At 34.2% G+C, this 14,917-nt stretch overlaps 1 protein-coding gene across 3 annotated transcripts in view; it reads left to right on the top strand.

The window, feature by feature from the left end:
- The window catches only part of LOC121372657 (serine/threonine-protein kinase Nek9-like), a 43,439-nt gene that overhangs the window by 9,642 nt on the left and 18,880 nt on the right, over positions 1-14,917 (top strand). For all 3 annotated transcript variants that reach the window (XR_005957962.1, XM_041499101.1, XM_041499103.1), the window contains exons 6-17: positions 1,262-1,311; positions 2,900-2,981; positions 5,077-5,184; positions 5,537-5,598; positions 6,562-6,670; positions 8,287-8,361; positions 8,897-8,959; positions 10,948-11,092; positions 11,924-12,124; positions 12,655-12,701; positions 13,623-13,784; positions 14,428-14,533. Coding sequence is in view for 2 of the 3 variants with exons in the window: in XM_041499101.1 (XP_041355035.1) it covers positions 1,262-1,311; positions 2,900-2,981; positions 5,077-5,184; positions 5,537-5,598; positions 6,562-6,670; positions 8,287-8,361; positions 8,897-8,959; positions 10,948-11,092; positions 11,924-12,124; positions 12,655-12,701; positions 13,623-13,784; positions 14,428-14,533 (1,210 nt within the window). In the remaining variant the exon portion in view is untranslated. The remainder of the gene's footprint in view (positions 1-1,261; positions 1,312-2,899; positions 2,982-5,076; positions 5,185-5,536; positions 5,599-6,561; positions 6,671-8,286; positions 8,362-8,896; positions 8,960-10,947; positions 11,093-11,923; positions 12,125-12,654; positions 12,702-13,622; positions 13,785-14,427; positions 14,534-14,917) is intronic.

Here is a 14,917-nt window from a genome sequence, read left to right on the forward strand (position 1 = left end):
TGAGCTGCAATGGGTCACAAGACCAATCACCCTCAAGGAACTTAAATTTTACTCCATCGCAGCCAGCAGGCACAGCGGAAGTAAATAGACATTGGAGGGGGGGGGGGACAGCTGACTGAGATAGAGGGTGCAAAGCAAAGTTTCTAGGGGGTTCGGGGTATGCTCTCCCATAAAAGTTTGAAAATTAGATGTCCTGAAATGTAATTTCCTGCATTTTACAAGTTAAATTCATCTCTGCTTTAAGATTTACTACCAATAATATTTTTTATTCACAATTATTTGAGCGCTAGAGCCCTCCCTGCTCTGCTGTGCCGTGCCTGTCAGCCAGTACCGGTATTTATGGACAAGTGCATATAAAACGATTGCCTTTATTGTTAGAGGTAGCCTATGTGACAGCAGGGAGTTTCCTCTAATGTGTTTGTGCATGGTCTTGCGGTTAAGCGATCAGACTTAAGGTTGGTAGGTATTGTGTTTGCATTCCGGTACCGTCTCCCACCCAGAGCAAGGTTAACAACTAAATGGGTAGGTGTAAGGCTTCTCTTTCCACTAACCCACTGTCCTGGACAGACAGTCCAGATAGCTGAGATGTATGTCCAGGACAGTGTGCTTGAACCTTAATTGGATATAAGCATGAACATAAGTATTAATGAACAGTGAGATGCCAAAACACGTGCCAAAATATGCTTGACCTCACTTTGACAAATATGTGGCTTTTCGCATTTCCCTCACCTAATCATAATTAATAATGAAGTAACCCCAGTGTGTTCTTATTGCATGGCTTGTACAGACCGGTTCATGTAGATGTATGTATTCAGTGGCTGTAACCTCGGTGGCGTCGTGGTTGGGCCATCAGTCTACAGGCTGGTAGGTACTGGGTTCGGATCAGTCGAGGCATGGGATTTTTAATCCAGATACCGACTCCAAACCCTGAGTGAGTGCTCCGCAAGGCTCAGTGGGTAGGTGTAAACCACTTGCACTGACCAATGATCCATAACTGGTTCAACAAAGGCCATGGTTTGTGCTATCCTGCCTGTGGGAAGCGCAAATGAAAGATCCCTTGTTGCCTGTCATAAAAGAGTAGCCTATGTGGCGACAGCAGGTTTCCTCTCAAAATCTGTGTGGTCCTTTACCATATGTCTGATGCCATATAACCATAAATAAAATGTGTTGAGTGCGTCGTTAAATAAAACATTTCTTTCTTTTCTTTCAGTGGCTGTATTTCTCTGACATTGTCATATATCATGTTTATTTATTTTTCTAGATAGTCGGAACACCTTATTACATGTCTCCAGAACTCATGAAAGGAGAAACGTAAGTTCACATTGTTGTACAGTTTGTTGATTATTTTGTAAGTATTATAGTGTAATAAGTTATAGTTACATCATCCTTTTCCAAGATATTTTTCTAGTTAGACCACAGTTTTTGCGGCCATTGAGTGACAGGTGTAATGATCGAGGGCGTAGCCCGAGATCTATTACACCCGACACTCAACGGCTGCAATAACCATGGTCTATTTAGACAAATCTCTCGGAAAAGGATGATGTAACTAGCTTGTACCATGCCCCCATTACAGATTTATATTGTAGCTTTATTAGTAATGTTAGTAAAAGTGTTACTTTTTAAAACAATGTTCTGATTTACTTCCTGCTGAACTATATGTGACCTGTAGGCGTAACTTTCTTCAGCCATTCAGCAATCGCTAAAATTTAGGTCAGACACGCCCGTGGTCTAACTATGGTATACACCACGGGTAAAATCAAAGGGGCCGACACCAAAGCGTGCTACAGTTATTCATATATTTTATATTTGGAAAGTTAGGAACAGATTTTAAAATACTTGAACTGTATAACTTTACAAGTATGAGAGACCTGATTAAAATTGTAAATTGCAATCTGTCTTATAATATATAGCTCTCGTCATTGTCACTGATTTGGTTGCATGTGCTAAAAAAAAGAATTTGGTGACTAAAACATTTTTCAGACTATCTATATAAAAAATTGAAGTAAGTGCCATCTGGCTCCTAGATGAAAAAGTTAACATAGAAGGCTGTTATACATATTATTATCTTAAGAACATTTATGCAGGGGACAATATTTCAATTTTTTTTAGATGGCCTGTCAGAAAAACTAAAGCTTATACCAGAATTAGACACACGGGAGTCAGTTTTATTGTATACCCATCAGCCATAAAATATAATGTTATTAGTCCTGTACTGGTCTGACCATAGGTTTCATTTACATCCTTCTGTCCGTTTGTCTGTCTGTCTGTCCCACATTTAGTTTTTCAGATTTTTTTCACAGTGCCTCAAGATATTTCATCTGGAAGTTTGTGTATACATGTAGCTTTATCGTGTACTGTTACAGATCAAGCTTGACTTTCATGACCATTTACCCATTTTTCATGGAGTTGTGGAGATACGAAAATTAGTTTTCCCGACTTTTTGTTTCACAGTGCCTTAAGATACTGAGCTAAAATTTTGTGTATAGCTTTATCATGTACTGTTACAGACGAAATGTGACTTGCATGGCAATTTGCCAATTTTGCACAGAGTTTTGACCATTGAACTAGGAGATACAAAATATTTGTTGGGCCCAGTAGGGGATCATGTATATTGCTTTAATAGCAGCCCTCTCAGAATGCTTGTTGAACCAAGTATGCATGGAGGAAATATTGTAACAGACCTGCAACCAGGCATAAAGTAATAAAAAAGTAAGACTCCCCAACCCTGGCACTGTCTAATGGTCTGGGGACAAGAAAAAAACAAGTAATACTGAAAGTGCCTTCCACGTTTCACATTTAACTACTTCTTAAACAGACTTAAATACAGATAATGATTCATATGTAGTTACTAACGAGCAGTATATTTTCTTTATAGTTTCTTCTTTCATTTTTAATTCAGGTATGACTTCATGTGTGACATCTGGGCTCTTGGCTGTGTTCTCTACGAGCTGCTGACACTCACAAGAACTTTCCAAGGATCAGTATGTCAAACATAATATTGGGTTTATATATATATATATATATATATATTACATTCATTCTAAAATCAATTAAGTAACTGACAAAATTACAGCAAATCAGCGTTTTTCCCAGCCCATTTTTTTTTTGGGGGGGTGGGGGGGGGGGGATATATTTCAGCCACTACTATAATGGGATGGTTTTACAAGATAGATCACATTAAAACTAACTGAGCTACTTTCTATAAATAAAGATTTTATTATTATAAAATTAATATGGATAAACAGTTTGCTTGGTTTTAAAAATCTTTAAAAAAAAAAAAAAAAAAAAAAAAAATATATATATTCTTAAGATTGCCGCTTTAAGTATTATTATCCATTGGGCTATTTCTCATTTCAGCCAGTGCACCACAACTAGTATATCAACGGTTACAGTATGTGCTATCCTGTCTTTGGGATGGTGCATATAAATAATCCCTTGCTACTAATGGAAAAATGTAGCGGGTTTCCTCTCTAAGACTGTATTAAAATGTTTGACATCCAATAGCCGATGATTAATTTTCTCTAATGGAGTTGTTAAACAAAACAAACAAACCTTTTTTAAAGTATTATCACCTATTATAAGTGTATAAATATGCTTGGGTTTTTTCAGAATTAAAAATAAAAATTAAATATAAAAATATATAATATTCTTAAGATTTCTGCTTTAACTATTATAACTATAACAAGTGTATCAATACAGATACAGATTGTGCCTGATTTTTAGAATCTGCTAAAGTTGGCATATGACAGATCATTAATAAATTCATAACTAACAAAATGGTATAAATTATAACAATTAAATTTTCTTTGCGTCTATACACTTTACGGTAATCTGATTGGTCCACAGAGGTGCGTACCTTTTTTCGTTCATATCTTGATGAACTGAACAAATTTAAGCCATGCCTACTACTACCTCACCCCCCCCCCCACCCCACCCCCCACCCCACTGACTCTCACTACTTTTATGCAACAAGCCGGATTATTCAGGCAACCATATTTAGATATTTTGAAAAAAATACATGTGAAAGCTATAAAAGCAACTTTAAAAATGTATACGATAAATTGATGGAAAATGTTATAGCAGAGTAGACATGTAGATCTATACACATTGATTAAAAAAACAAAAAACAAAAACCGGCGTCGTGGTAGGTCATCGGTCTACAGGCTGGTAGGTACTGGGTTCGGATCCCAGTCGAGGCATGGGATTTTTAATCCAGATACCGACTCCAAACCCTGAGTGAGTGCTCCGCAAGGCTCAATGGGTAGGTGTAAACCACTTGCACTGACCAGTGATCCATAACTGGTTCAATAAAGGCTATGGTTTGGGCTATCCTGCCTGTGGGAAGCGCAAATAAAAGATCCCTGTCTGCTAATCAGAAGAGTAGCCCATGTAGTGGCAACAGCGGGTTTCCTCTCAAAATCTGTGTGGTCCTTAACCATATGTCTGACGCCATATAACCGTAAATAAAATGTGTTGAGTGCGTCATTCAATAAAACATTTCTTTCTTTCTTTCTTTGATTAAAAAAACAACAATCCTCTTCACTAATCATGACATGAGACTCGGTTGGTGGTCAGAGAATCATGAAGGAAACATCACACCTGTAACTTACTTTTTAAGTGATGTTCTACAGCTGTTGGCGAAGATTAAACAGTTCCACCGACAGCATAAATGTTAGACACGTTCCCTTCATTCACTTTCAAAAAATATAAACTAAACACGAATAGGACAATTCCTTCCAATATAACAAAATGATCCGTAAAAATGCACAGCAGCTAGATAAAATGGTGTCGCTTATAAAAAAAAATCACCTGATTCAAATAATAGTAAATAAACGTTTGCAAAAGTATCAATGAAGTTTACACAAACGATACTACAGGCATATTTAAAGCTAAACAAAATAAATTCAGTTAAGTATGCATATAAATTTAATTATAAGATTTGAGTTTGGTTCATGCAATTATGAATCGAACAAAAGTGTGCACATTGTTTTTTCGGTTCATACTTCAATGAACCAAAAAATAATTGCGGTCTTTTCTTAAATACAGATAAATGTTATTCTTGGATGTTTTTTTCAGAATCCACTAAAGCTGGCATACGACATTGTGTTGACAGATCACAAAGGAATTGATTCAAGTCAGTACTCTACAGCTATCAGCTCTCTGCTCAACGACATGTTGAAGAAAGTATGTGCTGCTTGGGGTCTTTCATTAATTAATTTTTATTGTATGAAGGAAAAAAATAACTTTACACTGAAAAGTGAATTTAGTATCAATTATGGGGGGAATGGTAGGTGGAAAAATAACAGAATTTTAGTTACATAATTGTTGAATGACTCGATGTGTCTCAACATTTTAATTTTTAATTAAAAAGCAGCTAAAATTGACAAACCATGTATTTAAAAAAATAACTAATAGTTGTAAATGTTTCAAATCTCTGACACTAATTAGCTTAAGTATGGAGCTTGCACCTGACAAATTACACATGTATGGATGTATATTATCTGATGTTTCATGTGGTTATTATATTTTAATGTAGAATCCACCTGAAAGACCCACGGCAGAAGATGTGTTAAAGAATCCACTTTTTACAAATTCCAAGTGAGTTCGTCAAAATATAGAATCCACTTTTTACAAATTCAAAGTGAGTTGGTTAAAATGTAGAATCCACTTTTTACAAAGTCAAAGAGGTGTTTGTCAAAATATAGAATCCATTTTTTACAAATTCAAAGTGAGTTGGTTAAAATATAGAATCCACTTTTTACAAATTCAAAGTAGGTTCATCAAAATATAGAATCCTCTTTTTTCCAATTCAAAGTGAGTTCGTCAAAATATAGAATCCACTTTTTTTACACGGACAAATTAAGAGTCAGATATACTGTTTTACAAATTCAAAGTGAGTTCGTCAAAATATAGAATGTACCGGTACTACAGGGCTAATTTTTGTTCATAACTTTAAATTGATCAGAACCATCAAACCAATAAATTATGAAATTAAAAATTGTAATCTTCAGGATATCCAGAACTTCATACATTCTGAAAATTAATTTATTCTAGACTGATTTTTGAACATTTGATGTGAAACACATCAATATGCAGATTGAAAAAAACGCTACTTTGTTGTAAAATCAGTTTGTTTAAATACATTTGTAACATCAGTGTAGTACAGTTGTGTTAGGGTTAGGTACATTTAAACCTTGGGTTATGGAAATATAATTCATTGCATTAAACAATTAGTTACCTAGGATTTTGAAATATTGTCCCGTTTTTACAAATTGAAAGTAAGTAGGTCAAAATATAGAATACATTTTTTTTTTACAAATTGAAAGTGAGTCTGTCAAAATATATAATCCACTTTTTAAAAATTCAAATATGTTGCTGTTTTTACTTAGTGTCGTGTGTTAATTGTACTCATGTAGTTTATAAATTACGGTATGGTGAAATTTGTGCCACTCACAGGAAATATGAAATATTTATTTTATATTTGTCAAATTGAGCATCCACTCACATTTGACAATTTGTGTTTGGATGACCTCATTGTAGAACTATGTTTTAATTTGACAGAGAACTTGAAGAGCGAGTCTGGAGACTGAACTCTCATGCACGCCGAGCACGGCAGTCGGCCATTTCTGTTTGTGACTCGGTGCCAGTCGTGGAGTCCAAGATGTGTGAGGTACATAATACATACAATGTGATACAACGAAAACTGTTATACATACATACATACATACATATATATATATATATATATATAATAGTTTTCAAATTGTATTTCATTGTATATACAAGTTTTCGGTTGTATCACATTATATGTATAACATACAATATAATACAGTCGAAAACTGTTCTCCTTTGAACACCTATTTTACCAAGTGTGTTTCTTTTTAATACAACTACACTAGAATGAATGTTGATTACATCACACATTTGCAGACTTTCGTTCTTGAGAGGCATAATCAAGCCTCTTTGTGCCCACTGATTCAGTCAGAGGGGTGCAAACCACTGCTCCCATTGAAACACATTTTCCCACTAACACCACTTCAGTCCTTGGTTTTTTAAAATTATAGGCGAGTGGAAAATCGTACACCTCAATATGCTAAGGCGAGTAAAAAATCACTTTCAAAAATAAATAAAATAGGCTCCGATTGGATTTTGACTGGTATGTCTACAAAACTATTAAACCAGTTTTTCCCGATTTGTTCAACGAAGAGAAATACCAGTTTAATGACTGCATGGAAGCCACTGCCATGTTTTCAATTTTTATTGTTTTAATAAAAGGACCTTCCTATCAGCTTAGTGTGCTATGAAAACTTGATTTTTGTAAACAGTAGAAATAAATATACCCATCTATTTTACGTGCGCCGTTTGTTGAGAGTAACGTGCTCTGTTTTTTTACACTCGTCAGATTGAAATTACGTGAGCTGTACGAGCGCGATCGCACCCGCGCAGGGTTCAAACTTAATGACAATGACAGCAGTTGCAGTCATTGGGATATACATTTCCATAGTGCAGATGTTTTTCCTCTTCTGTGTCTACACTTATTAAAACTGAACAAAACTATTATAGGTTTTGTCACCATCCGTCTGTCATACATAATTTTTCCAGACTTTTTTTTGCAATGCCTCGAGATTTGATCTCAAATTTTGTGTATAGTTTATCATGTACAGTTACAGATTGTTTGACTTTCATGGGAATTTATTCACAAGGCCATGACTGTCAAAAATTGTCAATTGGGCTATTTTTCATTCCAGCCAGTGCACCACGACTGGTATGTCAAAGGCTGTGGTATGTACTACCCTGTCTGGGATGGTGCATATAAAAGATCCCTTGCTGCTAATCAAAAAGAGTAGCCCATGAAATGGCGACAGCTGGTTTCCTCTCTCAATATCTGTGTGGTCTTTAACCATATGTCTGACATCATATAACCATCAATAAAATGTGTTGAGTGCAGCGTTAAATAAACCATTTCTTTATTTCTGTCAAAAATTAAATGTATCCATGTTTTTCACAGTTATGTCCCTTGAACTAGGTAACATCCAGGTAGGGGATATGTATTGATTTAGCTGTTGTCTCAGAATACTTGTTACTAATTTAAAACATTTTTTTTTTTTTTTTTCTATTTATATCTTAATACCCACACTACATATTTTTCATTTATATTTTTGTCAGCACCTAACAGAAGTTAACACTGGGCTAACCCAAAACTGTCAGATTGTTTATGATTACCAAAACATCACAGTGTTATTTGTTCGTGTGTTTCATCAGTTTTATTTTCATTTTCTGTTGTAGGTGTATCAGTGGGGTGGGGGTAAAAGAACACCACAGAAGCTGGAAATGTTTACACGAGAAAAGAGTCCGATTCAGGTAATATAGGAGGTTACATGCATCCAAACTTGTCTGTTAATACCGATCCATGGATGTATTTATTTTGTCCACATCAATAATAATAATTTTTGGTATAGATTAAGTTTATGTTTTTTACTGTTGAGACCTGTATAAAAACTACAAGGATATAATATAATATAGTATATAATATAATATAGTCAACAAGGCGCAGGTAGCGATTTATTATGAACAAAAGTCATAACAGACTGAGTCAATGCTTGGGCCATACAATGTTATTGTGATAATAGTGAGAGAGGAACCCCACTGTCATATAGCCTTCTCCTATTTCAATAGACAGATTGTATTTAAGATCTAAGAAAAATATGATGCACTATATAACCTTCATGTTTTAAAAGTTAAAATTAATATTTCCATCATTATGTATATTTTTCTAAGTCTGTGTTAAGGCATCAAGTCATACTTGAGAGATGAAACTAATTTTGAAACACTTAGAACTCTAAATCTTTGTTGAGCTATCATCACCAACATTTTCTTTTTCATACTTGGCTAACAGGTTGCTGCTGGTCATTCCCATTTTGCTGCCATCACATTTGAGAAGGAGCTCTTCACATGGGCGGTAAGTCGTTTGACTTAACTGGGTGTCAGGTTATACTTTGATAATTTAACCTTTAGACTACTGGATTAATTTTTTCACAAAAGCCACGTTGAGTGGGTAAAAGTTTATAATTTTTACTAACATATATTCACTTAAATAATTTATAAATACATAAAGTAAAGTTCATATTTGAATCAGTAAGTATTATTTTCGAGGGTTTTTATAATTTTTATGATATTTTAGATCAGTATATTCAATCGCATTTACTTACTGGCATTTGTGGCCAGCTGTCCAGTATTTATGTCCATTATTCCCAATAACTGGTTTTTTGACCAGAATTTTTTTTTTTTAAACGAACTATGATTCATATCCCAATATTTGGTGATTTTTGTTGTTGATAAAACGATAATAAATATTATCAAATTAGCTGTGACAATCAGCTGAAAATTACCACAATGTGCCGCCATTGTTGTCAAGCGAAAATACTTGCCAAAAATCACTTTTTCAACTCAAAATATGAAGTTATTTTCAAAACAAAAACAAAAACCTAAAGATACAGGAAGCTGAGTTGTCTTCTGTTTCCTGTTATACAAGTCTTTTCGGTGAGTGTCGTGTCGGAAATAGTAATTGGGGAATGCACTGTATACAGTGTACAATATGTCGACTGGTGTGAAGTCGGACGAGATATCTTCCCTGCAGTAGTCAGAAGGTTAACAGCGCTCAAAATAAGTATTTTTCCATAACCAATACTTCATTTGCAATCATGTTTTTGTTCACAATGCATATGAAATAACATGTCTCTAATAATGTGTTTGTTTTATTTCTTATGGTGCTAAAAATCCTTGGGAATTGAATGGGTCTTACTAAACATCCAAACACACAGAAATTTACTGACTGTAAACTTCAATGTTAAGTGTGATCCTTTAGAATGATCCATTCGTCTGGTGTTTAGTATGACCCATTCTGATCGACAGTCTACATGTATTTTGCTTTCTATTGAACCGAGAATAGGACTGAATCTAGAATACCATGTAACCTACTAATCAGTTGTGCTGATTACGGCTTATTTCGAGGGCTGGTGTCAGGTGCATGTGCAGGACATTTTGCAGGGGGAGTCTTAAAACTATGATGAACATTGTTTTTAGGAGTGGTCGGGTCATGCTCCCCCAGAAAATATATTTGAAAAAATAATTCTTGGAGCAGGTGGGGTTTCAACTCCCAACCCCCTCTCCTGCACACCTGAGTGGTTCATATATATTTACAGAATGTTCTTTAGACACTGCTATTGTTGAACAGCTGGCTATTAATGATGTTGATAATGATAATATATATATATATATATATATTGGTATATTTGCACAGAATGTTCACGGAGACACTTGAACAGCTGGGTATTAATGATGTTGATAATGATAATATATATATATATATATTGGTATATTTGCACAGAATGTTCACGGAGACACTTGAACAGCTGGGTATTAATGATGTTGATAATGATAATATATATATATATATATATATATATATATATATTGGTATATTTACAGAATGTTCTTTAGACACTGCTATTGTTGAACAGCTGGGTATTAATGATGTTGATAATGATAATATATATATATATATATTGGTATATTTGCACAGAATGTTCATGGAGACACTGCTATTGTTGAACAGCTGGGTATTAATGATGTTGATAATGATAATATATATATATATATATTGGTATATTTACACAGAATGTTCTTTAGACACTGCTATTGTTGAACAGCTGGGTATTAATGATGTTGATAATGATAATATATATATATATATATTGGTATATTTGCACAGAATGTTCACGGAGACACTTGAACAGCTGGGTATTAATGATGTTGATAATGATAATATATATATATATATATTGGTATATTTGCACAGAATGTTCACGGAGACACTTGAACAGCTGGGTATTAATGATGTTGATAATGATAATATATATATATATATATATTGGTATATTTGCACAGAATGTTCACGGAGACACTGCTATTGTTGGACAGCTTGGTCACGGTGATGTGGCGTCATACAAGGCTCCCAAGAGAGTTGATGCTTTACTAGAGAACTCTGTGGAGCAGGTCTCCTGTGGGGAAGACTTTACTTTGTGTGTCACAGGTTGGCCATCGTTTATCATTTTATCCTGTAGTCTTCATAGACATCTAGGATAATTATATATAATGAATTGTTAATTTGGAATTGTGCTGTTTCTTTTATCATCACAGACTGTAAATCTTATAATTCTAGAACAATGATTGTTGAGTTTTGCCTGATAAACTGTCTTGGAGATTTATGGTGTATGTACAGAATTAAATTACTATAAATAAATGGAATTTAATTTATAATGTACTAAGAGTTTCAGATATATTTAATTAAATTGGTAATAAATGAATATACATTTGTGAAAGTTTTTAATTGTTATAAAAAATTTGTTTTAGGTTTGTTTTTAAATTTATTTTACTTATTTATTTATTTGGGGTTTTTTTTACACGTCATTGTCACTCTCTTTGACATGAGGTGGTCAACCTTAAGAAATATTTAAATTAATTGAAATGTAACAGAATTAAACAAAAAACTATTGGCTCATGGAAACTATCATATAAAAGAAGCAACTGGCCATCCTTTGACATGCAATTGTGAATTTAGGGAAGAAGTTCTTTGTAGAAAATTGTAAAAACTAACAATGAAAAACTAACAGTGATTTAAAACTGAACAACACTGAACATGTGTTCAATAATGTATTATTTATATGTTTTATTATTATATTTACTGTTCCTAACCACCTCAAAAGTTACGAAAATACTTACAATACAGATGATGAAAAATACTTCCATTATACCCCATTTTTTATTGCATCATGACATTTATTGAGGTACAAATAAAAATTGTGTTTCATAGTAACAACAGAAATTTAATTATTGACTTTCAAATGAGAGACTCGTGTTTCAGATGAGGGAGCCGTATTTGCGTTTGGTTCAAACTATTACGGGTGTCTCGGCTGTAGGAATGAGGGTCAGGAGGAAAAGTTGTCTCCCATACCGGTGAACTTCTTCGCGGATATTCCTGTACGAGAAGTGTCTTGTGGAGACGCTCATGTCGTCGCTTTAACAAAACGTGGACACGTGTATACCTGGGGCTGTGGAGAGTTCGGTATGTTGTATCATGTACATGGATGAACCTGTTCGGGAATTTATTCTTAATTCTGGATTTTATATAGCACTATTCAAAAACTGTGTGAATAGTCACGCAGCACCATTTTAGGAGAGAGTTCTTCAGATCAGCTTGATATTCCTGATGGTTCAAAGACTGTATGTTCGTAATATACAAATTGCTTCTGTGTTAAAAACCAATGGTTGACCCTGCTGTTCCTTTTTATTAACCTTTTGACTATTGGATTCATTTTTGACATATAAACCAAGTTAAGGGGTGACAAATTTATAATTTTTATTCACATATTGTCGTTTATAATTTGTATAAATACATAAAATAATGTTCATATGTGAATAGTGTTTTTCTAATTTTTATTTTTTAGATCAGTTAATGTGGATTAAAATTAGGCAAAAAATATGTAAAGTCGGATTAACTTACGCACATTTGTGGCCATGTGGCCAGTAATTATTTATCCATATTATATATTTATGCATTCATGATTGCTTTTATGATTTATCTTTTACTTTCAGGAAGACTAGGTCTTAATTCAGAGGAGAGTTTTAATTTTCCTCAAAAGGTAAAAATTCTTCTTTATAAATTTAGAACATTGTAATTAATAAATTTATTCTTTTGTTTCATATTTGTAATATTTGAATCATTATATTTTTAATTAGTTTTATAAATTTTTACTTTTTGTCTTTTATAATTCAATATACTTTGTCTGTAGTTTAATTTTTTATAGTCAAACTGTGTTAAGCAGTCACCCCCAAACGGAGTATCATAAAATGGCCTTTTTAGACATGTTGCTGCTTAATACAGGTCAATTTATTATACTGTATTAGATGGTTTGGGAGAATAAAAATGTTCTCTATTAACACAGGTGACTGCTAGAGTGGGTTTGACTATTTAAATAAAAAAATAAATGATTGAAAATAGTGACATCACACAAGTATACAATCCTTTTACAAAGAGCACCTACTGGCTGCTAATGTATGAACACCTCACTATACAGGAGGTTTTTTTTTTTCATACACCCCACTATACGAATGTATTTTTCATCTGAGTATAAAACAGGTCACTTTTTGTAGATTCCTTGTTGTGGACAGGAAAAACAGTTGGACTGTGTATTGAGAAGTGTTTAATCTTTGCAGCTCAATGGTTGGACACCCGATTGAGGTGCGATGGGTCACAGGATCCATCACCCACAATGGATTCAGTTTTTTCTCCCACCCAATTAGTGCCCCACAACTGGTACATCAAAGGTCATAGTATGTACTAGCTGTCCTGTTCATGGGAAACTGTAAATAAAAGATCCATTGCTACAGTTTGAAAGAAGTAGTCTGTGTTTTGGTAGTAGTAGGCCTATGTTTTCTTTCCTTGGACTAAGTGTAATTTATAACCATATTTTTTTTTAATCAACCAGCCATTGTTTGAAATGTGCTGAAGTGATGTATTCTTCTGTAATGATGTATTCCTTTTCTTTTCTGCTTGTTGACAGGTAGCAATTCCTGGCAAGCATGAAGTGAAACATGTATGTGCAGCATCTGATGGATCATTTCTAGTCTCGGCTAATGGCCGCCTGCTGGCATGTGGCAGCAATGAACACAACAAACTGGGCTTCAATTCTAAAACATCTGGACTTAGAAAGAGAAAGGCTCAGGTTAGGACATTTTTTTTTTTTTTTTCAGTCTTTGTTGAGTTTTTGTTGTTTTTTCCTGCTGTGATATATAAAAGTGGGTTTTTTAATTCATGGACTTGACTGCTAATAGTATTCTCTTGTACATGTACGCTGCCAGATTGAACGAGGATCCTGTTACAAGCATTTTCCTCATTCGGTACTCTGCTAGATTGAACGAGGATCCCATTACAAGCATTTTTCTTCACTCAGTACTCTGCCAGATTGAACACGGATCCTGTTACAAGCATTTTCCTCATTCAGTACTCTGCTAGATTGAACGAGGATCCCATTACAAGCATTTTCCTCATTCAGTACTCTGCTAGATTGAACGAAGATCCCATTACAAGCATTTTCCTCATTCAGTACTCTGCTTGTGAATTATAATTTTGACTGTTTGTGGTTTTGACAAATGCTGTGGGCGCATCGAACAGATTTTTGACTCAACATTTATTCCTATTCTTTCTTTGGACATCATACAATACAAAAATACCCCTTATTTAACACGTTCTTCTGTCATATTTGCTAATTAGCCAAGATGAAACGGTTGTGAAGTTTTTAATTTGATTCAGTATATTTTGGCAGACTTAGTTGATTTTGTGTAACACTGCTGCTGTTTTTGTTTCAGACATACGACATCCCATGTAAATACACGTTCACCACGGTCAAACCACTAAGTCAGTACAACATTGTGTCAGTGGCTGCAGGGAAAACACACGCTGCGGTTGTTGATTGTATGTTGAAATATTTTTACAGTGGTTAAAGTCATTATACGGTTGGGGTTTTTCTTTTAAAATGTTTAAGACATCGATTTCGTTTCTTTTTATTAAACAACACAAACATACATGGCCTTAACTAGAAGAGTTCAGGGGATCAGTCCCTCACCCCCTCATTAAATAAAAAAAAGAGTTCTCTTTTACTTTAGAGAAAAGACAGTCCTTTTTATCCTACTGGAGAAGACTCTATATTACTTTGCCCCTCCCCTGGGTTAATGGGGGTGCTCTTCAACAATTACATAATTCTCAATGTGTTCAGATGGAGTTATGCATGGAATGTTAGCATTCAGATTACATGTTAATTAAAAAGCCTTAGGTTGGAGGGTGGAGGATAAAAAAACT

The sequence above is a fragment of the Gigantopelta aegis genome, chromosome 4 (genome assembly GCF_016097555.1).
Source record: "Gigantopelta aegis isolate Gae_Host chromosome 4, Gae_host_genome, whole genome shotgun sequence".
Lineage (NCBI taxonomy): Eukaryota > Metazoa > Mollusca > Gastropoda > Neomphalida > Peltospiridae > Gigantopelta > Gigantopelta aegis.